Source organism: Ambystoma mexicanum, chromosome 1p, assembly GCF_040938575.1.
Source record: "Ambystoma mexicanum isolate Mex_15411 chromosome 1p, UKY_AmexF1_1, whole genome shotgun sequence".
NCBI classification, from domain to species: Eukaryota; Metazoa; Chordata; class Amphibia; order Caudata; family Ambystomatidae; genus Ambystoma; species Ambystoma mexicanum.
In genome coordinates this window covers 435,471,538-435,498,428 of record NC_090921.1, presented here as the reverse complement: position 1 = coordinate 435,498,428, position 26,891 = coordinate 435,471,538, and the positions used below count along the sequence as shown (strand labels likewise).

The following is a 26,891-nucleotide window of genomic DNA, read 5'->3' as shown; positions in this document are numbered from 1 at the left end:
TACTCGGTGACTCGGGGGTCCCGGTACACTAGTGCAGCCATGGTCCCCACACAGCAGGGTGCTACACCTGGTGACCGGGGGTCGCAGTACACTAGTGCATCCATGGTGCCCGCAAAGCAGGGTGCTAGACCCGGTGACACTGGGGTCCAAGACTCCCAGTACACTAGTGCAGCCATGGTCCCCGCACAGCAGGGTGCTATACCCGGTGACCCGGGGGTCCCGGTACACTAGTGCAGCCATGGTCCCTGCACAGCAGGGTGCTACACACAGTGACCCGGTAGTCCCAGTACATTAGTGCAGCCATGGTCCCCACGCGGTAGGGTGCTAGACCCAGTGACCCGTGGGTCCCAGACTACCAGTACACTAGTGCAGCCATGGTGCCCGCACAGCAGGGTGTTAGACATGGTGACCTGGGGGTCCCAGTACATTAGTGCAGCCATGGTCGCCGCACAGCAGGGTGCTATACCCGGTGACCCGGGGGTCCCGGTACACTAGTGCAGCCCTGGTGCCTTCACAGCAGGGTGCTAGACACGGTGACCTGGGGGTCCCGGTACATTAGTGCAGCCATGGTCCCCTCACAGCAGGGTGCTAGACCCGGTGACCGGGGGTCCCAGTACACTATTGCAGCCATGGTACCCGTGCAGCAGGTTGCTAGACATGATGACCCGGGGGGTCCTGGTACATTAGTGCAGCCATGGTCCCCACAGAGCAGGGTGCTAGACCCGGTGACCCGTGGGTCCAAGACTCCCAGCACACTAGTGCAGCCATGGTCCCCGCACAGCAGGGTGCTAGACCCGGTGACCCAAGGGTCCCCGTACATTAGTGCAGCCATGGTCCCCACACAGCAGGGTGCTAGAACCGGTGACCCATGGGTCCAAGACTCCCAGCCCACTAGTGCAGCCATGGTCCCTGCACAGCAGGGTGCTAGACCCGGTGACCCAAGGGTCCCCATACATTAGGCAGGCATAGTCCCCGCATAGCAGGGTTCTAGACACGGTGACCCGGCGGTCCCGGTACATTAGTGCTGCCATGGTCCCCTCACAGCAGGGTGCTAGACCCAGTGACTGGGGGTCCCAGTACACTAGTGCAGCCATGGTACCCACGCAGCAGGGTGCTAGACATGATGACCCGGGGGTCCCGGTAGATTAGTGCAGCCATGGTCCCCACAGAGCAGGGTGCTAGACCCGGTGACCCGTGGGTCCTGAGGCTCCCAGCACACTAGTGCAGCCATGGTCCCCGCACAGCAGGGTGCTAGACCCGTTGACCCAAGGGTCCCCATACATTAGTGCAGCCATGGTCCCCGCACAGCAGGGTGCTAGACACGGTGACCTGGGGGTCCCGGTACATTTGTGCTGCCATGGTCGTGATCCATGGGTCCAAGACTCCCAGCACACTAGTGCAGCCATGGTCCCCGCACAGCAGGGTGCTAGACCCGTTGACCCAAGGGTCCCCATACATTAGTGCAGCCATGGTCCCCGCACAGCAGGGTGCTAGACACGGTGACCTGGGGGTCCCGGTACATTTGTGCTGCCATGGTCCTCACATAGCAGGGTGCTAGACACAGTGACCCGGGGGACGCGGTACATTAATGCAGCCATAGTCCCCACACAGCAGGGTGCTAGACCCGGTGACCCGTGGGTCCCAGACTCCCAGTACACTAGTGGAGCCATGGTCCCCGCACAGCAGGGTGCTACACACAGTGACCCAGTGGTCCCGGTACATTAGTGCAGCCATGGTCCTCACATAGCAGGGTGCTAGACGTGATGACCCGGGGGCCCCGGTACATTAGTGCAGCCATGGTCCCCACACAGCAGGGTGCTAGACTTGGTGACCCATGGGTCCCAGATTCCCACTGCACTAGTGCAGCCATGGTCCTCACACAGCAGGGTGCTAGACACGGTGACCTGGGGGTCCCAGTACACTAGTGCAGCCATGGTCCCCCACACAGCAGGGTGCTAGACCCGGTGACCTGTGTGTCCCAGACTCCCAGTACACTAGTGCAACCATGGTCCCCACACAGCAGGGTGCTAGACACGGTGACCCGGGGGTCTCGGTACGTTAGTGCAGCCAAGGTCCCCACACAGCAGGTTGCTAGACGCGGTGACCCGGGGGTCCCAGAATCCCCCTACACTAGTGCAGCCATGGTCGCCGCACAGCAGGGTGCTAGACCCTCTGACCCGGGGGTCCCAGTACACTAGTGCAGCCATGGTCCCTGCACAGCAAGGTGCTACACACGGTGACCCGGGGGTCCCGGTACATTAGTCCAGGCATGTCCCCAAACATCAGGGTGCTAGACCCGGTGACCCAGGGGTCCCAGATTCCCAGTACACTAGTGCAGCCATGTTCCCCGGACAGAAGGGTGCTAGACACGGTGACCCGGGGGTCCCAGACTCCCATTACACTAGTGCAGCCATGGTCCCCGGACAGCAGGGTGTTAGACCCGGTGACCCGGGGGTCCCGGTACACTAGTGCAACCATGGTCCCCGCACAGCAGGGTGCCAAACCCGGTGACCCGGGGATCCCAGACTCCCAGTACACTAGTGCAGCCATGGTCCTCGCACAGCAGGGTGTTACACACAGTGATCCGGGGGTCCCGGTACATTAGTGCAGCCATGGTCCCCACACAGCAGGGTGCTAGACCCGGTGACCGTGGGTCTCAGACTCCCAGTACACTAGTGCAGCCATGGTCCCCCGCACAGCAGGGTGCTAGACACAGTGACCCGGGAGTCCCAGACTCTCAGTACACTAGTGCAACCATGGTCTCCGCACAGCAGGGTGCTAGACCCGGTGACCCGTGGGTCCCAGACTCCCAGTACACTAGTGCAGCCATGGTCCCCCGCACAGCAGGGTGCTAGACACGGTGACCCGTGGGTCCCAGTACACTAGTGCAGCCATGGTGCCCGCAACAGCAGGGTGCTAGACACAGTGACCCGGGGGTCCCAGACTTCCAGTACACTAGAGCAGCCATGGCCCCCGCACAGCAGGGTCCTAGACACGGTGACCCGGGGGTCCCAGACTCCCATTACACTAGTGCAGCCATGGTCCCCGGACAGCAGGGTGTTAGACCCGGTGACCCGGGGGTCCCGGTACACTAGTGCAGCCATGGTCCCCGCACAGCAGGGTGCTACACACGGTGACCCGGGGGGTCTTGGTAGACTAGTGCAACCATGGTCCCCGCACAGCACGGTGCTAGACACAGTGATCCCGGGGTCCCAGACTTCCAGTACACTAGTGCAGCCATGGTCCCCGCACAGCAGGGTGCTAAACCCGGTGACCCTGGGATCCCAGACTCCCAGTACACTAGTGCAGCCATGGTCCTCGCACAGCAGGGTGCTACACACAGTGATCCAGGGGTCCCGGTACATTAGTGCAGCCATGGTCCCCACACAGCAGGGTGCTGGACACAGTGACCCGGGGGTCCCAGACTTCCAGTACACTAATGCAGCCAAGGTCCCCCGCACAGCAGGGTGCTAGACCCGGTGACCGTGGGTCCCAGACTCCGAGTACACTAGTGCAGCCATGGTCCCCCGCACAGCAGGGTGCTAGACACAGTGACCCGGGAGTCCCAGACACTCAGTACACTAGTGCAGCCATGGTCCCCCGCACAGCAGGGTGCTAGACACGGAGACCCGTGGGTCCCAGTACACTAGTGCAGCCATGATGCCCGCAACAGCAGTGTGCTAGACACAGTGACCCGGGGGTCCCAGACTCCCAGTACACTAGAGCAGCCATGGCCCCTCGCACAGCAGCGTGCTAGACACGGTGAGCTGGGGGTCCCAGACTCCCAGGACACTAGAGCAGCCGTGGCCCCCGCACAGCAGGGTGCTAGACACGGTGACCCGGGGGTCCCGGTACATTAGTGCAGCCATGATCGCCGCACAGCAGGGTGCTAGACACAGTGACCTGGGGGTCACAGACTCCCAGTACACTAGAGCAGACATGGCCCCCGCACATCAGGGTGCTACACACAGTGACCCGGGGGTCCCGGTACACTAGTGCAGCCATGGTGCCCGCACCGCAAGGTGCTAGACACAGTGACCCGGGGGTCCCAGACTCCCAGTACAATAGAGCAGCCATGGCCCCCGCACAGCAGGGTGCTAGACACAGTGACCTAGGGGTCCCAGACTCCCAGTACACTAGAGCAGCTGTGGCCCCCGCACAGCAGGGTGCTAGACACAGTGACCCGGGGGTCCCTATACATTAGTGCAGCCATGATTGCCGCACAGCAGGGTGCTAGACATGGTGACCCGGGGGTCCCAGACTCCCAGTACACTAGAGCAGCCATGGCCCCCGCACAGCAGGGTGCTACACACAGTGACCCGGGGGTCCCGGTACACTAGTGCAGTCATGGTGCCTGCCCAGCAGGGTGCTAGACACGGGGATCCGGGAGTCCCGGTACATTAGTACAGCCATGGTCGCCGCACAGCAGGGTGCTAGACACGGTGACCCGGGGGTCACAGACTCCCAGTGCACTAGTGCAGCCATGGCCCCGCGCAGCAGGGTGCTAGACAAGGTGACCCGAGGGTCGCGGTACAGTAGTCCAGGCATGGTCCCCACACAGCAGGGTGCTAGACCCAATGACCCGGGGGTCCCGGTACACTAGTGCAGGCATGATCCCCACACAGCAGGGTGCTAGACCCTGTGACCCGGGGGTCCCGGTACACTAGTGCAGTCATGGTGCCCGCACAGCACGGCGCTAGACCCGGTGACCCGGGGGTCCCAGACTCCCAGTACACTAGTGCAGCCATGCCCTCCCACCCCCCACAGCAGACTGCTAGATTAGTGCAGCGGTCCCTGTGCTGCCCGCAGGCTGGAGGTCTGTGCGGGAACCCCTGGGACTCGTTCAGGAGCGCGCGGCCCAGAGAGGGTTAACGCGAGTATTTCGCGAGCAGTGCAGGCGCCCGCCCGCCCCTCCTCCCCGCACAGTGCCGTGACATCACAGCGCGCACTGGCAGACGCCCAGGGTCGCTCCGCGGTGTCCCGTGGCGCGGAGGCCAGTCGCTGTGCCATGCAGCGCGTGTTTGCGGGAGCTCTCAACGGGGCGCAAGGCTCCTGGCCGGAGAGGAGGAACTTTGCGGACCCTCTCCCCAGAGAATCCTCTGGGAAAACATAACCTGTGGTATAGTGGGGAGAAGGAGAGGCGCGTGGAAAGCAGAGGGGGGAGAAGGGCAGCAGAGCGCCGCTCAGAAAAGCTGGAGACCTCTTTAGGGCTGAGAGTGCGGGGTAGAAGGAAGAAGATACTCTTTTCGGGAAGGAAGGAGGGGGGTCGCACCTAGACAAAGGAAAGTCATGGCGTCGCACGAGGACCCACCGCAGTGCTCTTCCCAGCTTCATAACATACTGTAACATATAACATACGAAGACTGATTACCTGGGTCCCCATCCCACCGGGGAAGGCGCCCTCTCCCGGGAGCAGCGAGGGGAGCTCCGAGAATTTTGGGGACCTTGGACCACTCCGGCACCGCATTCGTCACCCAGCGCCAGTACCCACGTTTAGCCAAGCCGGGATAGTGCCCGTGTCCAGCTGAGCCACCACCGTAATGGGGCAGCTGTCCATCGGAGTCTGGGGTCCGCTGTGCCACCCCAAAGGGAGAGGATAATTTTTTTCGCGGCTCCGTCTTTTTTTTTTTTTTTACCATACGATTTCATGGGATTTTCTGGGATTGCGGTATTTTACGCCTCGATTCGGAAGTTGGAGCGTCTTCGAGGCGCTCGCGAGGTTGGAAAAGCAGCATGAGTTTGCCCACAAACTGTGGCTTCATGGCTCTGGGAGATGGGGCGCTCAAAGTCTGCAACGGGCACATCTACGGGTCCCCGTGCGCCGTCAACCGGCCCATCGACATCATCCAGAAGCGCAGGCGGTGAGTGTCCTCGTCCTTTCCAACCCTCCTGGGGGAGTAGCCAGAATAGACACCATGGCATGCCCTCTCTTATCCTAGATAATAATATAGCCTGACATGGCATAGCATACCCTGGCACAACATACGAGACTAGACATAGTGCACTGTAACACACCCTGCTATATTGTAGCAATGCAAAGTTGAACATAGCGCGGTATGGCAGAGCATGGCATAACATGGCGCATTGCTTGGGTAACACAGCAAAACATAGAATACCATAACAGTGTATAACATAGCATAATATTACCTGGCGTTACACAGCAAACACAGGATAACAGAACTTATCGTGTTATGGCATAGCAGATCATAGGATACGAGAGCATAGCAGATATAACAGGGCATACTATAACCTGCAATACCATAGTAAAACACACGTGACTAGACATGGCGTTCTGTCATACCCTGTCATAGCAACAGTGAACATAAAATAGTATGACAGTCCCAGCAAAACAACGGATAGCAGAACACAGCATACATGACATAGCATAGCATAATATAACCTGGTATACCATAACAACACATACACTGAGCATGCTCTAACACAAATGGACATAGTATAGCAAAGTAAAGGTGACTGCGAGATAGTATGAGAAAGCATAGCATGACATGGCAAAATAGCAAAAGACAGGGCATAGCATGGCATAACATTACCTGGTAAAGCATAGTATGCCAGGCCTTTCTTGTAGACATTAAGGCTGATGGCGTGGAATTAGTGCAGGCATTGTTGTTATCTGGCACCAGTGAACACATTATTATCGCACTAGTGTACTTATTAAAGGATGTGTATATATATATATATATTGCTTGATGAAGATTTCATGGACGGATTTTAGTGAAGGCTGAGGTAATTTATAGAGTGGAAACATGCACACAACACGGACTGCATTGTAATCCTTGCCGGATTGGATGGGCCATATTGTTTTAGGATGATGGAATGTTTTTTCTCTTTCCTTTTTGTGTATTGTTGAGAATGATGACATGAATGTTATGTATTGTTGATTTTGTGCTTATGTGTTTGGATTGATTGTAGATTGATTATATACTGTATAAAGGTTTATGATAAACTTCAAATACTTAATAACAAGTAAAACGGATACCACCATAACCTAGCATGTCTATGGGTTTCTTAGCATAACATAGAAACCCATAGGGTAGCATATTGATATCATTATTTGGCATGGCTTTAGTCAAACTGGTAAACCAAAGCAACAAATCAGGCTCTCCTGAAGACCCCTGCCCCCCGGACATATACAAAACAATTCTCAAACAAGGAACCCCCATGGAATACCACAGGAACCTCCTCAACCTCTCAATCTCAACAGGTAAAGTACCACAGGCCTTCAAAACAGCCTACATCACGCCGCTACTCAAAGACACAAAAGGAAACGTAGAGGACTTATCTAACTATAGACCCATCTCCAACATACCCTACATAGCCAAACTGCTAGAAATGTACGTCTACCAAATAACCCAAGAATTCATAGAAGAGCATTGCCTACTAGACCAGGCACAAGTTGGTTTCAGACCTATGAGAGGAACAGAATCAGCTCTCCTCTCAATATGGGACGACCTAAAAACAAACGCAGACTCAGACAACAGTACCGCCCTGATTCTCCTTGATCTGTCTGCAGCTTTCGATGCTGTCAACCACACCATCCTCATAAAGAGTTTAGAAGGACTAGGAATAACAGACACCCCCCTACTATGGATCAAATCCTTCCTAACAAACAGAACAGAAACTGTATGGATGAAACCTTTTAAATCCAAACCTAGAGACTCCACGTGCGGAGTACCACAAGGTTCATCCTTCTCCCCGCTTCTATTCAACATCTACATGTACCTATTAATCAAACTCATCAAAAAACACGGCCTCACATGCTACAACTACGCCGACGATACTCAAATAATCTTCAACATACAAGATACCCGAGAAGAAAACACGACACGGGAGAATTGCCTTAGTGACATATTCAACTGGATGAACCTCAACCATCTCAAAATCAACCCAGGCAAAACAGAGATAATGATTGTTTCAAAAAAGGGAGAACACATCAACTACATCCCCTGGCCAAGAGAGCTCGGCACCACACCAGAACCATCATCAACTGTAAAAAACCCAGGGGTCCTGATGGATAACAACCTCACTCTAGAGCCACAAGTAAACTCGGTAATCAAGAAATGTTTCTTCCTCCTGCGAGCAGCAAAAAGGATCCTACCGTTCCTGTCGTTCGCCAACAAAACACTTACCATCATCGCTCTGATCATGTCCAGAGTAAACTATACCTGGGCATGCCCGAACGACTTATAAAAAAACTGCAACGCATACAAAAATGCAGCAGCCAGACACCTCCTCAAGCTACCCCGAAGAGAACACACCACACCCGCACTAAAAATACTACACTGGCTACCACTAAAACAGTGAATAAAGTTCAAGTCCATGTGCATCACGCACAGAGCAATACACAAGCAAGACGCAGAATTCCTAAGCGACAAACTACGCCTACATCAACCGACAAGAACACTAAGATCAAGCACTGACATACGCCTGGAACCAAAACCCTACAGCAGAAAAAAACTCAGAGGATCCTCTTTCTCCCACCAGGCACCCAAAACCTGGAACGACCTACGTAGGAATATACGGAACACAACAAACCACCTGGCATTCAGGAAACTCCTCAAATCATGGCTCTTCACAGGGTAACCACAACGGAGACACACTAGAATGCGCAGACATTAAAACAACGATGAAAATAACTCCAATCCCGGCCACTCTCAATTTGGACAAACATTCAAACCAAATAACTAACCACTCGACTGAGCATAAAATATCATGGAAAATAGCCACAAAAGGAAGGCTCCCGAGACTGATAACATACTTAGACCCAGACAAAAGCCCTCAAATGACTCACCCACTCGTACGTACCGGACAGACCATCTCCAGACCGGAAGACGCATTTAGACAGAATTGTGAATATTAGCATGGCCACACCTGGGTGGAATTGTGGACATTGACCTGCGTTGCACCCAGAGGGGACTTTGAATGTCAGCATGCCCTCCCATAGAAAGAATTGTTAATATTAGCATGTCTACACTTAGATAGAATTGAGAATATTAGCCTGCATCGCATCTAGATAGAACCATGAATGTTAGCATGCCCGCACCTAGGTGAAACCTGAATGCCAACATGCCCACACCTAGATAGATTTGTGAATATTAGCCTGCGTCGCATCTAGATAGGACTTGGAATGTTAGCATGCCCGCACCTATGCAAAACCTGAAGACTAGCACAGGCCACACTTAGAATTGTGGATATTGGCCTGCGTCGCATCTAGATGGGATTGATTGAAGGATAGCAAGCCTGCACCTAGAAGAAACTTGAATGATGGCGTGCACCACACTCGGAATTGTGAACACCAGCCTGCGTAGCATCCAGATAGGTTTGTGAATGATAGCATGCCCACACCTGGACAGATTTCTAGACGCTAGCCTGTGCTGCATCTGGATGGGACTGTGAATGTTGGCTTGCCCACACCCAGATAGAGTTCTAGACATTGGCCTGCGCCACATCCAGATAGAGTTGTGGGTGTCGACTGGTGCCACACTTGGACAGAACTGTGAATGTTAGCATGCTAAAGGTCAGGTAACCCACTAACCAATATGAGCTCAAACTCTGCATACTTATCTCACTCAAAAACTCACACAACCATCTCTCGCACAACAAGCCACATGCACTTCACAACGCTGAAACAACAAATACGCTGGACCAACAGCATACGCGGCCTGACACCGATCCAATACCCGCACCAAAGCTCAGCATCTGGTGTATACCGAGTTGAAGCTGCCAACAGAACACCACTCCTCACTATCCTATTCCCTCTTCACCTTACTAACCCATCCCACCTTATCATTTACAGATCCGCCAGAGCGCCTGGGGACCATTTCCGTTGGTGACGGTGCACGGTACAAATACCTTTAACATTTAACATTTAACATAACCAGACCTGTATAGCAAAACACAGTAGATTCAAGATACCATTGGATAATTTAACCTGATGTATCATGTCAAAGCAACTGATAAAATCGCATACCGTGGCATAATATAGCAAGGCATGCGATAGAAAAGCATAGGGCAATGTAGCATAGCATAGCACAGCAAAACATACTGTTACATATCATGGAATACTACAACCTGGTATAACACAGCAACATACAGTGAACACGAGATAATGGAACAAAACTTGACATATGATGGTAGACAACAGAGAAGATAACATATAACCAGGTGGAACATGGCAAACCCAAGAATACCAGAACAGAGCACAACATGGTATGGCAAAATATAGCCTGGCATAGCATAGCACACACAGGAACACTCTGCTGGCTACTTTCAATTCTCAGTGCAATGCTAACACCTCGGTTGACTTCTGTAACGGAATCTCTTGGGGCAGCGGCTGATGTTGTGGCCCATTTTAAATCTATCCAAATGCGTAGGTGCCCCTCAAAGTCATGGTTCTCTGATCATCTCAAATTGGCCTCTCTCAAGTTGAGACAGGCAGAACGCAATTGACATCATACCTATGGATCACTGGAAAAAGTTGCTTTTCACCAACCCATTATAGGCAGCCATATAGCCATTGACGAAGCCAAGTGGGTCCATTTTACTCACAAAATTGAGAATGCCCTTAAACAGCCTAAGGAGCTTTTCTCTGTGGTTAGGTCTCCATCTTCTACCACCAATCTCATGCCCACAGTTCCGCCTTCGCAGGCTCTCTGTGATTCATTAGCTTTATATTTTGTCACTAAAATTGACAACGTACATAGCAACATCAAATTAGCCCAGCATCCTGCGGTGTACAGCTACTCAGTGCCTGTAACAATGGATATCCTTCACACGTTCCCTATATTTTCTTAGGAAATGGTGGGACAGACTATGTTGCACCTGAAATCTGCAGATCTTTCCGCCCCAGTTCCTCTGGATGTGCTTAATAATATTATGGCAGGTATAGTTGGTCGGATTTCACAAGCAGCTCATTTGTCCTGTCAATCTGGACATATCCAGCTGGAGCTTAAGCTGTGGCCATACCTCTTCTGAAAAAAAGTAACTGGATCCTTTAGTTCTGGCTAACATTCGTCCTATCTCGTTTTTACCTTTTTCTAAGAAGCTGCTTGAAGTTTTGGACTCTCTTCTTTCTTCTTTTCTTGAGTCCTCTGGGCTCTTAGACCGCTTCCTATCAGTTTTCTGAGTGGGGCGTGGCACAGAGAGTGTCCTGGTATCCATAGCTGATGATAGGGACAGGCTGTTTGACAGCAGGGATGTGAGTGCTTTGATTCTGTTGGATCTTTCCGCGGCCTTTGGCACTGTCGACTACTCCATCCTGCTGTCCGGCCTGGCCCTGGAAGGCCTCTCCGGGTCTATCCTGGAGTGGTTTACCTCCTTCCTGATGGACAGGGGCGAAAGGCTTTTTCTTCCTCCTTTTTCTTCCCCTTCTCATTCACTATCTTGTGGGGTTCCTCAGGACTCCGCCATGAACCCCATGCTTTTCAACATCTATATTCAGCCTCTTGTCTGTCTCGACCACTCCTTTGGCCCCCAGTGCTACCTTTATGCCGACAACACTCAAATTCTGGTTCATGTTGATCTTAACCAGGTTGAGGTGTTGTTGTGCTTGCATCAGTGCCTGATGGCTCTGGGGGAGTGGATGAACAGCAATTGGCTGAAATCTAACGGGGGCAAGACGGGGTCTTGGTGGTGGGTTCTCCTCCTGTTCCTACTCTTTGGACTCCTTTGTTTTGTCCCCCTACAGTGGCACGTTTCCCCTTCCAGTGTGGGTGGTGAAAAATATGGGGGTTGCGCTTCCTTCTTCTCTTTCTATGGCTCCTCAGGTAGGTACAGTTTGTAAAGCTGGCCATTTTCATCTGAGGATACTTTGGAGGGTGTTTCCTTTTTTACCCAGTCATCTTCACTCTTGTGCTTAGCCGAGTGGACTATTGCAATGCCTTCTTCCTGGCTCAGTGGGACTGATCCATCGTCTCTAGGTAGTGCATAATTTTGCAGCCTGAATTGCTCCATATTCTCCCTATGGTACTCGCACTTCGCCAGTCCTTCCTTCATTGCACTGGCTTCCAGTGGCCAAGTGCATTGACTTCAAAGCTCTCTGCTTAGCTCATCAAACTTTTTATCAGCAGGGAGCAGGGTGTCCTCTATTGTCCAGGCCGAGATCTACTCTATGCCAATGTCTGTCTGGTGCTGATCCCTAGGTTTCATCTTTCTCAAGTGTGAGGCCAGCCTTTTCTACCGCTGCTGCTAAATTGTGGAATGCTCTGCCCTTTGCGCTTAGGGCTACAAGAAACCATTTGGAATTCAGGGATCTTCTTAAAACACTACTCTTCTAGATTGAAGTGGCCTGCCTTCAGCATGTTTCCCAGTGCCAAGATGCAAACGAGCACTTTATACAATTGGAAGGATTTTTTTTGCAAAACATAGGAGACTATTTTTAGTATATCAATTTGATTGTCTCTCAAAAATGACTGCGCCACTAATTCGTTAAAATTTCAATTTTATATTATTTTATCTTTTCCAAGTCCACTTCTGTGGATAAGCCCATTATGATAACACGTGTTTTGGCATCTCGTGCTTTTGTCGAATCTGGGTATTAATTTTGCAAAGAAGTTGCAATATTATCTTCAAACAACACCACACATGGATGTTTTCTTTTTTGTTCAGTTGATATAGTGCTGCCGATTCCCGGGATAATCCCACCTAAAATTAGATCAGAGGTGCTTTAACTGTGTCTCTGCGCGTCGGCTCTCATTCCTGACATAGCAAAGAATATAAACATAGCCTAGCATAATAAAGCATAACATGGCATAACATAACCTGACACAACACAGCAAAGCAATGGAGAACACCACAAAACACAAGAGTGCAGCAGTGAATAGTAAAGCATGCTGGAACCTAACTGCATAGGCATTGCTGGGTGGGGGGGCTGAGGAGGCTATAGACCAGGGTCTTTTAGTTGTAGTCCCGGATAGAAGCTCAGGGACCAACAACCAAAAGGCTAGCTAGCCCCGATTTCCGATAGTCCCGACATTAGCGTAGCCCCGGATCTTTTCCAGACCTAGCAACACCCCTGCCTAGCAGTACAGGAAAAGGTACAAAAGCATAGCACAGTGCAAGGTAGGATGGCATAAAATCGGGTGGCGTAACTTGAGATGAGATGGAATAGCACAATGGGGGCAACACAACAAGAATAACCTTTTTGTGATCAGAACATTCGGGTGGAAATACATAACACAACATAACTCTGATAACTGAACTGTTGTGACATAACGTCAGTTTAAAATAGCAAAGGATATTTTAACTAGGATAAGATGACCTAGAATTGCAGAAGCTACAGTAACTAAGCAATATATATTTATTTAGAGATCCCACCTGTGAACGCTTCCTTGCACTGATGTTGAGCCGCCCTCAGCACTAGGTGCCTGTGAATGAACACTGATCGTGCAACATGTCCTTTATACCTCTGTGCAATGCCTTACTGGTCAGCAAAGGGTCATAGTAAGGGTCAAAGTGTAAACATTGTTTTTTGTGGCACTAGGCACCCCTTTGCCCGCTCCAACACATATGCATTCTCACCCCACAATACAAACCCAATACCTGAGTCCTGACTTTCCTCCACTCTGCCCCCAACGCTGTTCAACAACTTCACTGTCAATACTGAAAGAGACAGTGAAAAAGGCATCTTTACTGCCCACCTTTGCTGTCAGCCATTTGGCCTCATTGCAAGTACAGTGCTTGGATCAAAACAGCGGTATGCTGCTTTAATTATTTTTCTGCCATATTCCCACACCGCCGTACTATGAGTTTGGTGGTAAGGTGGAGGATAATCCTCCAGCAAGAAGCTGAAGGTAAATCCTCAATTTTACTGGCAAAAATCAGCACAATCGGCAGAATTACCGCCATTGCTAATTTCTGCCAAAATCTCCATGGAGTCTTATAGACTCAAAAAATGGAGACTTAAACTGCCCTACCACCACATATAATCCCATGGTAAATCCGTGGGAACAATTGTCAGGAAGGGTAATTCTGTTTGGCAGTATTTTGGTGGATTTACCGCCAAACCCGTAATGATGCCCATCTCCCCGCAGGATGCAGTTTTATGCACCTTCCCCTAATCACCCAACATCACACTTCTCTCAGGACATGCCCAGTACTATAGCCACCCCTCCCTACACCTATTGCCTACCAACACAGCCTTGCAGCAATTCTTTACTATGATTGGCTGCAGAAGACAAACGGTATCAGATAATATGATCCCCACCAATAATATCGCCATATCGTGGCGCTATTCAAATAAACACAGGGAAACCAGTACCTGTGAGGTGGCTCGGCAAGATGTGAGACGGGAATGTTCCGAGCAGAATGCAGGAACCCATGCCCAACTACAGCTAGAAATCTACGTCTCAGAGCCAGACTAGCCAAAATCTATGAGCCTCCTATCAGATCTAGTCCTAACACAACAGGAATAAGACACATGGCATCCCAGCCCTGCCAAACTAACATAAATGTAAACCCAGCCCCGAACTCCGGCCCTGTACCCATAAATAGTCTAACCAAGCACAGCAAAACCAAAATGCCACAAGTCCACCACTCGACAACTACTACCACTCCGATCCCTCAGATCAAGGGGGCCCTAATCAACTCCATATCTTTAGTAGCACATGCTACAGAAATTGCTGACCTGATCCTAAATGAGGATTTAGATTTCCTAGCCATCACCGATACATGGTTACACCCTGCAGCAGGCCCTATGCTTATGCTCGCAGTCCCGGACGGTCACTCTATATTGAGACATGATAGATTAAAATCTAGAGGAGGCGGCATCGCTATTATCTACAAATGTAGGCTATGCATGAGACTAGCCACTCCAATTGATGTCCTTTCATGCAAACTGCTATCTGTTAAAGTTCCACTCTCTAATGCCCAAACCCTTAATATTCACCTAATCTATCGCCCCCCAGGACCTCCTGGAACATTCAAGGATGACATCAACACCATTCTGTCTAGTAACCTCAAAAGTTCCACACAAGTTCTTGTACTTGGGGACCTCAACATGGGCTTCAATGACCCATCAGACCAACTTGCCTTGACCACACTCATCACTCTCTCTGAATTAGGCTTCTTCCAAAGAAGTAACGCACCTGCCCATAGTAAAGGTAGAATACTCGTTTGGGTGGCAGACTACAAATGCCCAGCTAATATTCTCTCCATATCACCCCTAGCGTGGACTGCCCACTACCTCGTGTCATTCTTACTCTCCACCAACAGACCCCAGCCATTATCAGCTATTAGGGCTCCACCTACATTAACCAGAAATAAAAAGAGCATTACTGCGGACAGACTTATCCCGACCCTAATCCCTACACTCAACACGCTCCCAGAAAACACTGATCCTGAGATCCTGGTTGAAGAATATAATAAAATCATGACCGCCTCCTTGGACTTGATTGCCCCCTCCAAACTCAGACCAAGTAAGCCTAAAACTCACTTGAACAGATGGAATACGCCCTTATTAAAAAACTTAAGACAACAAAAAAGAAACTGCGAGGCTGCCTGGAAAAAACTACCCTCAGCAGCCAACAAACACAAACTCACCAAACTCTCATCCCTTTATAAAAAAGAAATTTGCCTAGCAAAAAGAATCTCCTTTGACACACGCATATCCCAAGCCAGATCTAATATGAAGGAACTTTTCTCTATTCTATCTCAGAGATAGAGACACCTATAGAACCTCTTGACACTTGTGCAAATGACAAAAAATGGTGTTCAGGGATCCAAAATGCATTAGCTAACAGAATATCCACCCTACAACATAAGATTTCCAGCAAAAGAGCTTCCTTAAACGACTCTCCCCCTTCTAAAACAAATGAGAGCACGACTACTAATGAATCTACCCAATTCAACTTTTCTAAAGTCTCTATCTTGGAAGTGGAAAGAATCATCCTGTCACTGAAAGCATCTAACTGTCAGGGCAACCTCTGCCCGGCACAGTTTATTAAAGACGCAGCCCGAGACCTCTTCCCCCTTCATTACGAAGCTTGTCAATGCGTCCTTCTCTACTGGCACCATCCCCACTAATTTGAAATAATCTTGGGTACTTCCACTTCTAAAAAAAAAACACTCTCAACCCTTCTGTTCCGACCAACTACAGGCCAATCATGACGGTACCCTTCCTTCTAAATATTTTGGATAAGTTTCCTATGTACAAATCCAAAAACACCTGGAAGTACACCATTTACTAGGAGCCAGACAATCAGGCCTCCGTCCCCAACACGGAACAGAGACAGAACTTATCGACGTTATGACCCAAGTTGATGAGTGTAGAGATAACGGCAAAGCTGCCCTACTCCTCCTCCTTGACCTATCAGCCGCATTCAACCTGGTCGATCACACCATCTTATGCAACCATCTCAAATCAGCTGCACACTTTTCTGAGAAAGCAATTACTTGGATTAGATCCTTCCTAAATGGCAGAACCATGAGGGTTTTCTCGCCTACTGCAGCTGCCAACCCCATACCTATCACCTGTGGCATCCCCCAGGGTTTGTGTGTCTCGCCCACGTTGTACAACATTTTTAACAAGCCCCTCTTCGATGATCTGGATCATCTCGGTATCACCTACAAATACCCAGATCCTTCTCCCGCTTTCTGGGGATTATGAAAAAGATTTGGCCTTGGTGAATAGTGTGTACATAATCATCCAGGCATGGATGGCCACACATGGGCTATGCCTGAATGATGATAAAACTGAACTCATCATCCTGGGCACCACCCCCAGCCTAAATAAAACTAGGACCAGCCAACTCTTCTTTCTCAATTGATGGCAATACCAGCAAAGTAGGACAAGAGGTAAAAACGCTAGGCTTTTACCTAGACTCTAAACTCTCATTCGCCAAACAGGTTAACTCGCTAGCATCCTCCTCTGCCTATATGTGTAAACTTATCCGCACAGCTAAACCATTTTTATCTGACGCCAGTTGCACCACCATGGCCAGAGCCCTCATCCTGTCCCTCCTTGATTATTGCAACGCTCTTTATCTTGGGACAACTAAAGCTACCACTAGAAAAATTCAAACCCTACAAAATAATGCCCTTAGAGCGGCACTGGGCCTCTCCAGAAGAGACCACATCTCTGAGAGTAGCCGACAGAATAACTGGCTCCCAACCATGGATAAAATCCACCTAAAAACCCTCTCACTCACCTACAAATCCCATAATAACGCTGTGCCATCTTACCTGATCAACAGATTCTATAGACAGATCTCCCTGAGACCCTCTAGAACAGCCTATAAAGATTGCCTTGCTATCCCTAATTTCAATCGCTCCACCATCAGCGGCAACAGTTTCCCAGTGAAAGCAACTAAACTGTGGAACTCTCTACCTCCCACACTGAGAACTGACCTCCCCTACCTAAACTTTAGGACCAACACTATTTTATGGCTGAAAGGGAAAGCCCATCAAATATAGAAGTGGTTGTAAGCAAATGCTCACCTAATTGCAGCAAGCATTCAGGACCCACTAGAAGGAGCCACAACTACCCCCACTTCTGCATACCGCTACACACCTACCTCACTACCACCCTTACCTGTATGCATTTCTGCTAGTATAGTAAGTTGTATGCATCTCTTGTATTTTTACTCCTGCACTGCCATCCTAATATGCTCTATCTGTATATACCTCTTATGTATAAACTTGTTCTTCCTGTATATACCTTTATGCATTTAATGCTCATATGTAAATATCAATCTTGTGTAACTAAGCTTCGCATATTCTTGTATCTGCTGCGCCCTGTTACCTTAGGGTATGTTGCACATTACAAATAATAAAACAAACAAACAAACACACAAACAAACAGGTTTGAATCCCCAGTTGGGGGAAAACAAAAAACAAAGGTGCCTTCCCCCCACCAGCTGTACAGGAATAGTGCTCCGGCAACAAAAAGTAAGGGAAAAATGTCAGAATTTCCCAAAAAGTATGGGAACAGTGTACCCTTTGTTTTCTGCCCACTTTGATCTCTGGTCATAAGTCTTTGGACTGCTATGTCTTATGTTCAAATGTACCAACTCTTCTTTTTGTGGGTTGTATACAGGTTCGGACTGGCCTATAAGACAATAGGCCCATGGCCAAACCAAAAACTCAAAATGCTGGTGTGGTTCCGTTTTTTGTTGTCAAAGTGGCCCACTTTTCTAGCCAATGTGGGACAGTTTGTTGAGTTACTTCACAATGTGGGTAATAGTTTTGATCAGTGTTGCTGAAATATTCTTAAAAATGCACAATTTGCATCAAATTTGATCAAAAAACTGCCCCTTGGGTACTATTCAAACAGTCTCACGAAAGGAATGAATTGCCATTTGCAACGGTGGGCCACTTTTTCATTGGTGGCCGAGACCATTTTATGGCCCGGTCCGACCCTGGTTGTATGTGAAATTATTGGGTTTTCGGACTAGCTGTAAGTGGGCAGGTGCTAGAAATTGCTGTGCACGTGGCACTAATTGGTCGCCTTGTTCCGCTCTGATGGTGTCCCTTACGCCGCTGGTGCGCCGACATGCTGTCAGACTGTCCAACCTCTCAGAGGCACTAGATTCTTTGGAAATATAGCACTCGTTCCCCGCAGCATAGCGATGGCCCAGCCTTGGATGTCGACTTCCATCAGAATGTTGTGCCCCGCGGTGGCCTTCCCAGCTCGGAACCTATAACCAATATTCTTGGAAAAAAAACAATCGAGTTTTATGGGGCAGCGCGAGGGTCCAATCAGAATGGATCAAAGCCAGGGGAAGGCAGGGATGGCGGCCGCCCCCGAGTCTCCCTCTGGCGCCCTATTACCCGCCCCCAACCAAAAGCTGCCATCACTGCCGGCGCGCAGCGTCCCTGCTGTGTTTCCTACTCCTAGAAACAGACATGTGGCAATTAGTATAGCATGCATTCGCCACCATGGGAAATGTCTCTTGGCGCTTGAATGATATTGTTATAGCCCAATGGCACGTGTTGTACCACTACCGACCCCTCTCTCTTGTTCTCTATCCCTCTCGCTCCCCTACTTTCACTCAGTATGCTCGCAACTCGCAGAGCTAACCCACAGCTTTAGAAGCTCATAAGCACACGTTAAGTCTGATTTATAAAGCGTTTTTCAATGTGATTGCACCATTGTAAAACGCTTTTGTAATCAGGCCCATCCTCTCATTTGTACAATAACGCAGATGTCATTCAGGCCACGACCAGCCTTCAGTGTGGGGACATTTCTCATTTAAACCATGGCACATTTAAAGATGAAATTTGGAAATGAAGGAGTTTACGAAATGATTGCTCGAATGGAACCGTATACACAGAAATCTATCCATCCATTTGCCAATATATCCCTCTTTCTATCTGCCCACCCATCTATCTATCTTTCTCTCTATGTATCTCCCCATGCATCCATCTAGCCATCTAGCAACACATCTATCTACCCAGTGCTTCTAAGTGTTTTTATCGACATCTTTTTAAATGTATGCACTGTGTGTCCATCTAGCCATCCATGTAGGTATCTATCTTGGTTGTACACAGCTACCTATCTATATGTTTATCTCTCACTCTCTTTCTCCACCTAGCTGTCTATCCATCTGTATAGTCATCTTTCTATCCACCCATCTATGTCTCCATCCATCCATCTACCTATCTATCCATCTAGCTATACATATAAATATATTCATCTTTCTATCCACCAATCTGTCTCCATCAATCCTTCTAGCTATAGATCTATCTATGCATCTATCTATCCATTCGTCTCCCTCATCCCTCTAGCTAGCTATATAACTATTCATCTATCCATCCATCATGTCTCCATCCATCCATCCATCCATCCAGCTATCTATTCAGCTAGCTATACATCTATCTTTTCATCTATGTCTCCAGCCATCCATCTAGCTATCTATCATCTACTTACACATCCATCTATCCATCCATGTATGGCTCTATCTATCCATCTAGTTGTCTATCTATCTAGTTATTCATCTATCTATTCATCTGTGTATCCATTAATATATGCCCATCAACTTATTTATCCATCTAACTATAAATCTATCTATTCATCCATCTATGTCTCCATCATCCATCTAGCTATCTATCCATCTACCGACAAATCTATATACCCATCCATCCAGTTGTCTATCCATCTAGTTATTCATCTATCTAGTCATCTGTCCATCCATCCTTCTATGGCTCCATTCATCCATCTAGCTCTCTATCTATCTAGCTATCTATCCATCTACCTTATCTATCCATCTATCTTACCGTCCATCTATGTCTCCATCCACCCATCTAATTGTCTATTCATCTACTTATTCATCTATCAATTCATCTGTCCATCCATCCTTCTATGGCTCCATTCATCCATGTAGCTATCCATCCATCTTCTGGCACATCTTTCCATCCATCTATGTTTCCATCCATCCATCTAATTATGCATCCATCTATTTATCTATGTATCTATCAATATATGTCTCCCTCAAGCTATCTATCCATCTAGCTATATTCTGTTCATCTATCTATCCATCCACGCATCCCTACACCCAGCTTTCTTGGCCAGCCTAATGTTGATACTCGGCAAAGGATTGTTCAAAGTGAAGAGAATAGTGTTAGCAGAATAAGGGGAAGTGATGGAGAAACAGATGCAAGGAGACCCGTTAATGTTAGGTTATGTTTGTGGCTGGTATAGCGCTTTACAGTACTGCCGGCCACTTTAAAGCACTGAGGGTTACAAGAAGACTGGTAAGTGAACATTGGAGAGGAAGAGATAATCACTTTTTGAAATTGAGAAAATATGAGTGTGGTCTCTGAGTGCGGCTTCTGAGAGTGGTTTCAGATGCGCGTTACGAATGCAGTAAACATCCACAGCTTGACGATAGGAACACACTGGGACAAAACCAAGGACATTACACGTTGAAACAAAGAGGGAGTGAGTTGAAAATAAAAATAAAATAGTGCCTATACAAAAGTTTTTAAAACGTTGGAAATACAAACATTAAGGTTAAAACATTCCTAAGTGTATCACACTATCAACTAAACCTAAACGCTATAATTAAATCTGTGCTGTAGTGGGGTGAAGTAGCTGTGTGATGTGAGTGAAGGTTTCATTTGTAGTGTGAAGGACTTTATTAAGACTGAGTGCTGCCTCCAGAGCTTCGCCTGATCTCAGCTAGAGTGTATTCATCTATGTGTTGGCTTAGGTCCACTTAATTCATAAGAGTCAAGTTACAGGAAGACGGTAAGTGCTCTCCAGGTAGATCATCACTATGAAAGGTCCAAGAGCTAGGCTTGGCCAAGCTGGCTAGGAAGGCTACTGTGCGAGGCCAGGGTGAAGAGCGGACCCACCTCTGATGGCCTCGGTTCCCAAAGCCTTCTGCAAGACGAAGGATTTATTGGCTGTTTTGAAGGACGGCAGGGTAGGAGGGTGGGTGGGTAGGTCCCTGAGGTCTGCCTTCAGGGAGTCTGAGTGGCACGGGTCTCTACATTGATCGTTTGGCCCAATCCATGATGGTGTCTTTCCTCCCATCATGGATTGGACAACTACATTTGACTTGCCAGCCTAAGCACCTATTGTGGGCCCCACTACCGACATGTTGATATTATTCAATAGCTGCACGGGCCCAGTAGGTAAGTTGCTTGCAGCAACTGTACCTCCATACGCAGGTGGATCTGCTCCATGCAGAGTCAAAGCATCCTTCACAAGTCACGGGACATGGGGGACCTACGTCCATAATGGCTGAAAGGAGAGCTTCCATTGGGAAGAGTGTGTGTGTGTGCAGGGCCGGCCTTCGGAGCAGCAGCGCCCTGGGCAAATTGGCACCCCCCCTTGCCCCGCTCGCCCCTGGTCTACAGGGGTGAGTGGGGTGAAGGGGGGGAGTGGGGCCAGGAGGTGGCACTTTTTCGCTCCGGCGAGGAGGTAATGATATGAATATGTTATTAAATGCACTCCACTGCCGCAGAAGGTGGCTGCCATGCCTTCTGCCACTATGCCAGCTAGGGGGAGTCCTTGAAAGACTCCCCTGAGCTGGCGTTGTGGGGAGACTAATGGCGCCTTTTGTTATTAAAAGCACCGCCTGCACCGTATTGTCATTAAATGTGCCACCGCCATGGCCGCATTTAATAGCAACAGCCCGCCTGCCGCACTTTCTCCCACTGCGCTAGCTTGGGGGAGTCCTTGAAAGACTCCCCCGAGCTGGCGTATTGGGGGCTAGTCACGCCCTGAGGGCCGTGTGTGTGTGTGTGTGTGTGTGTGTGTGTACGCATGCATGTGTGCTTGTGTGTATGCATGTGTGCGTGCATGCACATTAACGGAACCATCCTCTTGTTGAGCTGTCATGTGTCTGAACGCGAAGAACAGAAATATGTACTAAGCACGAGGAACGATAGGGCCCTGAGGAGAGAAGGGAACATCCACCCAATTGCACCCGCTAAGAAAGGCCCTCACTTCCCTACACTTTGGACACTATGTAGAACATCGCTGCTCATTATGTGCCCATCCAGATGTTTTGGACATCAACCCCAATCAGCCCTAGCCAGCATATGCCAAGGCTAAGGTTGATAGAAGTTGCAGTTAAAGATATTTGCCTGATGACACAATGATTTGCCAGGCTGTAGAACTTGTGAGATCACTGGTAATTAATGAGTTGGAATACTACAACATCCTACACTCGGCCTATGCAAAAAACAGCTTAATAAACACCAATCAGGCCATTAGACTTGGCCTGATTCCTGACTTTGGGTTTGCTGAAAGGAGTCTAACCATATCTCACAGCCCTCACTCATATCCCACCACCGGCTGCCGGTGGAGGTTAGGGACTCTTTCAAGATACCTATGCACCTTGCATAAAGCCTTCTGGGGTGCAGGCCCAGGATACTTTCACACTCCTGCGGCAAACTTCAGATCCATTATGAGGTTGGTTGCAAATTGAACTCATGAAGAAGCCAGCAGAATGACCTGTCTATTGGGAAGGATCTAAATGAAAGCATCATCAAACAAGCTTTAGACCCATATACAATGTCTCAAACTTCCCTCTGTTGAAAGCTACAGCACTAGGCAATGGAAACACAAAAGTGACACTGTCTCACTGTTTACACTCTAAGTCTTTAATTTCTAAGGTATCATCATTATCAACTGATCATAAAGAAGTTTGTTCAACAAATCAAAAACACATTCAATTTTCAATTCTACTTTTAGTCTTTTTATTTTGATTTCAAAATGATTAGTTATTTCCACTTATACATCCATTCATTCCATTTTGAAATGTTTGGTTTTCCATATAGCTTATCTTGTCCAAGTGTGCTTTCCCTTCTTGCACACAGTCTGTTCTATTCATTAAGACAATCGTGCCTCCTTTGTCAACCATTTTTGTTATGACCTTTTCATTTTTAGCTAGTTCTTGAAGTGCTACATTGTGTTGAATTTTCATTTTCTTGTCCATTAGGTAGTTGGATCGCAGTTCTTTACTTACTGCTCTTTGAAATAAATCAATTACATTATGTGTTGCTAATGTCGGTATACACTTAGATTTAGACTTCAGTGTTGTCTCCTCTAATACATATATGTCAATACCTTGTTCATCGGTAAACCTTGCTGTTGTATATTCCTCTGCCTCTGTGAAATTGAGCAAACTCTGCATATGTTCCTCCTTAATACGCCAACACTGGAGAGAGATAGACCAGCATTGCCGCACTAGAGTCCTTACACGCATTTTGTAAATCCATTGGATGGTATCTCTTCCTGCAAGATTCATCGTTCGTTTTAGATCCGACATAGCAAACCAGGACTGTTTATTCATTTAAGGGTATCGAGAGAACGGGCGATCCTCCACGAGCGCGCCTCTGAGTGTCGCCATGTCACACATGGATGAACAGGGGATCCTGGGGTTTGGTGTCAGCTGAAATGAATGTACATTAGACCATACTTATCAAGGCCATACAGAGAGACAAAGAATAGCATTATAGGAATGGGGGATTTTGTAGGCTTGCCTGGGATGGCCCTTTCGACTGATCTCTGCTCCCAGAGTCGCTGATCTTCCCTCTCTTTCAATCAAGGAGAAGAAATGAGCTCCATTAATCTGCCATCGACCCCCGCACGGCAGACGACGAGCCATCGATTTCTCATGAAGCGTCCATCCACGTAGAGTGAGATTGATGGCCACTGCCAAGCTGGCACGGAAGAACATGCTGGCGGGCACCAGAAGACGGGTAGGCCATTCTTCACCCGCCCACTTTCCTCTCTCCCTGCCTCCCACCTGTCCGAGCACAGTCTGCTGCCGAGACCTTTCGATGGAGCTCTCTGTGGACTCGCTCATCATCCAGCACTGGTGCCATGAGTCTCCATGAGTCTCCTGTGCTCAGCATCACGCACCGATTCCTCAAAGACATCGTCTCTAAACCCATTGGGAATCCACACCCCTACTGGGTGGTCGAGTGGCATAGGGTGTTCACAATGAAATGCTCCGCGACCTGTTTGCCCATCGGTTGACTCCAGAGCTATCATCGATGGGCAAATTTCTCCCCGGCTATTGCTGCTGGCACCTTAAATCGCCATTAATCTGCTAATCCACACCTGTAACCCTGCCATTGCCCCCCTAGACAACCCCACTACACATCACCTCCTCTCCCTCTTGCCGGCCATGCCATCTGGATTACCTGGATTCTTGGATAGAGTGGTTTCCCTCTAGGAGTGTTGCTTTGCTCCTAGGGTGCCCAAGAGGGTGGTTTAGGTTAGTTTCAGATCCTTTTTACTGGGCTCCCTATTTGGAAAGGGAGCAGGCTCCACTTCTCATTGAGGTTTGGGAGTATTAAGATGGAGTTCCCAATTCCATAACTTGCCTAGAAATGTCCTGTGAGGATAACTCAGCGGCAACGTGCTTGCCTTGGTAACAAGACAACACGAAGCAACACAGGTTTGATCCCCGGGTCCGTGCTTAGAAACCTGTGGGTATTAAGCGAGTTATAAATATGCAACTAAGAAACATAAGGGGTCATTACGACCCTGGCGGTAAGAGGTTAATGGCACCCGTAAGGATGCCGGTGCCGTTAACCCCTTACCGGCGCATTCCGAGGTCCCTTAGCGGGTCCCACTAAGGCCGGCTGGTAAAACCAGTCGTCCTTAGTGGGACCCACTAAGGGACAAGGGAGCTAATAACGGGCCCGTTATTAGCGGGCCCGTTATTAGCTCATTCCCCATTCCCATTGAGCCCTTTGGGGGCTCGAATGGGACTGGGGAATGGTTTTCTGAATGGGGACTTACCGGGTCCTCCAAGTTCCCATTCAGAGAACCCGGACCCGGACACGAGTTTGGAGGCAACCATGGCGCTAATAGCGCCATGGCTACCTCCAAACTCGTAATGACCCCCATATTCCTATAACAGCGCCTCGATGCCCATGGGCTGTGTGAGCGCTTTAAAAATGCAATAAAATAAAATAAATAAATAACCTGTGGTAATGCCTAGCATCCCTCCTCACCAGCGGAGGAACATTTTATGAAGTTGTTTACTAAAGCCTCCTGGTGTGAGGGAGGGCTGTACACTGGTTGGGGAGTTCCACCTGTGGCCGGGGAGAAGGTGGGCGGGCGGTGTTTGCAGTGACCATTGTTTAATCAGATCGTCATGATATACATTCATATAATTAAAACCCAATTGGCAGGCGAGGGTTAGTGTGGAGGCTCCATCCTTTCAGCAATCTGCTCTCGGGCCCAGACCCCCATTGCCTGCAGGGCTGAGTGGTGTCTTGGTTGGGGACATCGTAAGTAAGGACAGTCCCCCAATGCATCTATGTGGGCACTAGTGGGCACTAGAGATCTTTACGGACGCTTGATTTTATTTATTTATTTCAGTGTGTAGGCGTGACTGCTGTACAGTTCAATAAAGTAGGCCTGGGAGGCGAGGGGCTCTCCAGGCAGGGGAGTTGCTAGGTCTGGAAAAGACCCGGGGCTAAGCTGATGTCAGAACTGTTGGGACTGGGGGCTAGCTAGTCTTTTGGCTGTAGCTCCTGAGATTCTATCTAGGGCTACAACCAAAAGATCAGGGGCTATAGCCCCCTCAGCCCCCCCCCCTAGCAACGCACCTGTCTCCAGGTAACCCGTTGGCACGCCCTAACTACTTTGCAGCAGCCTCTTTTGCGCTCGGACCGTGAGAGCTCATTAAAAGCAGCCCAGGAGGCAAGTGGTTTTCAAGGTGTGCGGTTGGCTAGAGAGAGGCCTAGCCAGTGCCTTAAGTGGCACGGCAAAACGAGCCGGGCCTCATCAAGGGGGCGTGGCCTAATGGTGGGAGGTCACATGCCGGCTTGTTAGCCCACACCTGCTTGACGAGCCGCGGCAGCCCTTTGAAGATATCTTGGAAATACATTAGATAAGGGGCAGCTGCACCATTAAGGCTGAAAAGGTGAGGCAGCTGGAAGCCAAGGCCTTTTTTCCTAAAGCCTGAAGCTCCCGCGAACAGGTAGGCTCTTCAGGCTTTAGAAAAAAAAGCCTTTGGCTTCCAACGGCCTCACCTTTTCTTCTATAATGGCGGCACCGACCCTATGGCATATCTTAATTAAAGGGATGCCTCGTCGGGGCCAGCACCACCATTGAAGAGAAAAGTATTTTTTTCCAGAAGCTCTTGCACATGAGAGAGAGCTTCAGGCTTTAGAAAAAAACCTTGTCCTCTAGCAGCCGAGGTGCCAGGGGACATTAGGGGACCCTCGCAGGGACCTGCTTCAGACCCATATTTCTGAGCATGCTGGGGCTCTGACCCAGCTAGCCCTGGCCCACTTAAATTCTGGCCCTAGCCACCCAGGACTGGCTTTGCCCTGACACCTTGGGATCTCTGTGCTGGTTAATTTTGAAGAATCCTATTGGTTCTCACTAGCCTAAAAGGAAATCTCCCTAGCACGAGGAGGCTATCCTCCAAGCCACGGTGCTTGCCGGCCCTGTGCAAAGC

At 49.2% G+C, this 26,891-nt stretch overlaps 1 protein-coding gene across 4 annotated transcripts in view; it reads left to right on the top strand.

The window, feature by feature from the left end:
- The window catches only part of PDE4C (phosphodiesterase 4C), a 1,504,034-nt gene that overhangs the window by 915,263 nt on the left and 561,880 nt on the right, over positions 1 to 26,891 (top strand). The window contains exon 1 of one of the 4 annotated variants that reach the window (XM_069649261.1): positions 4,968 to 5,861. The exons of the other annotated variants lie outside the window; for them this stretch is intronic. Coding sequence (XP_069505362.1) covers positions 5,734 to 5,861 — 128 coding nt within the window. The 5' untranslated portion in view covers positions 4,968 to 5,733. Of the gene's footprint in view, positions 1 to 4,967; positions 5,862 to 26,891 lie in introns of those variants that run through there. 4 annotated transcript variants of the gene reach the window in all.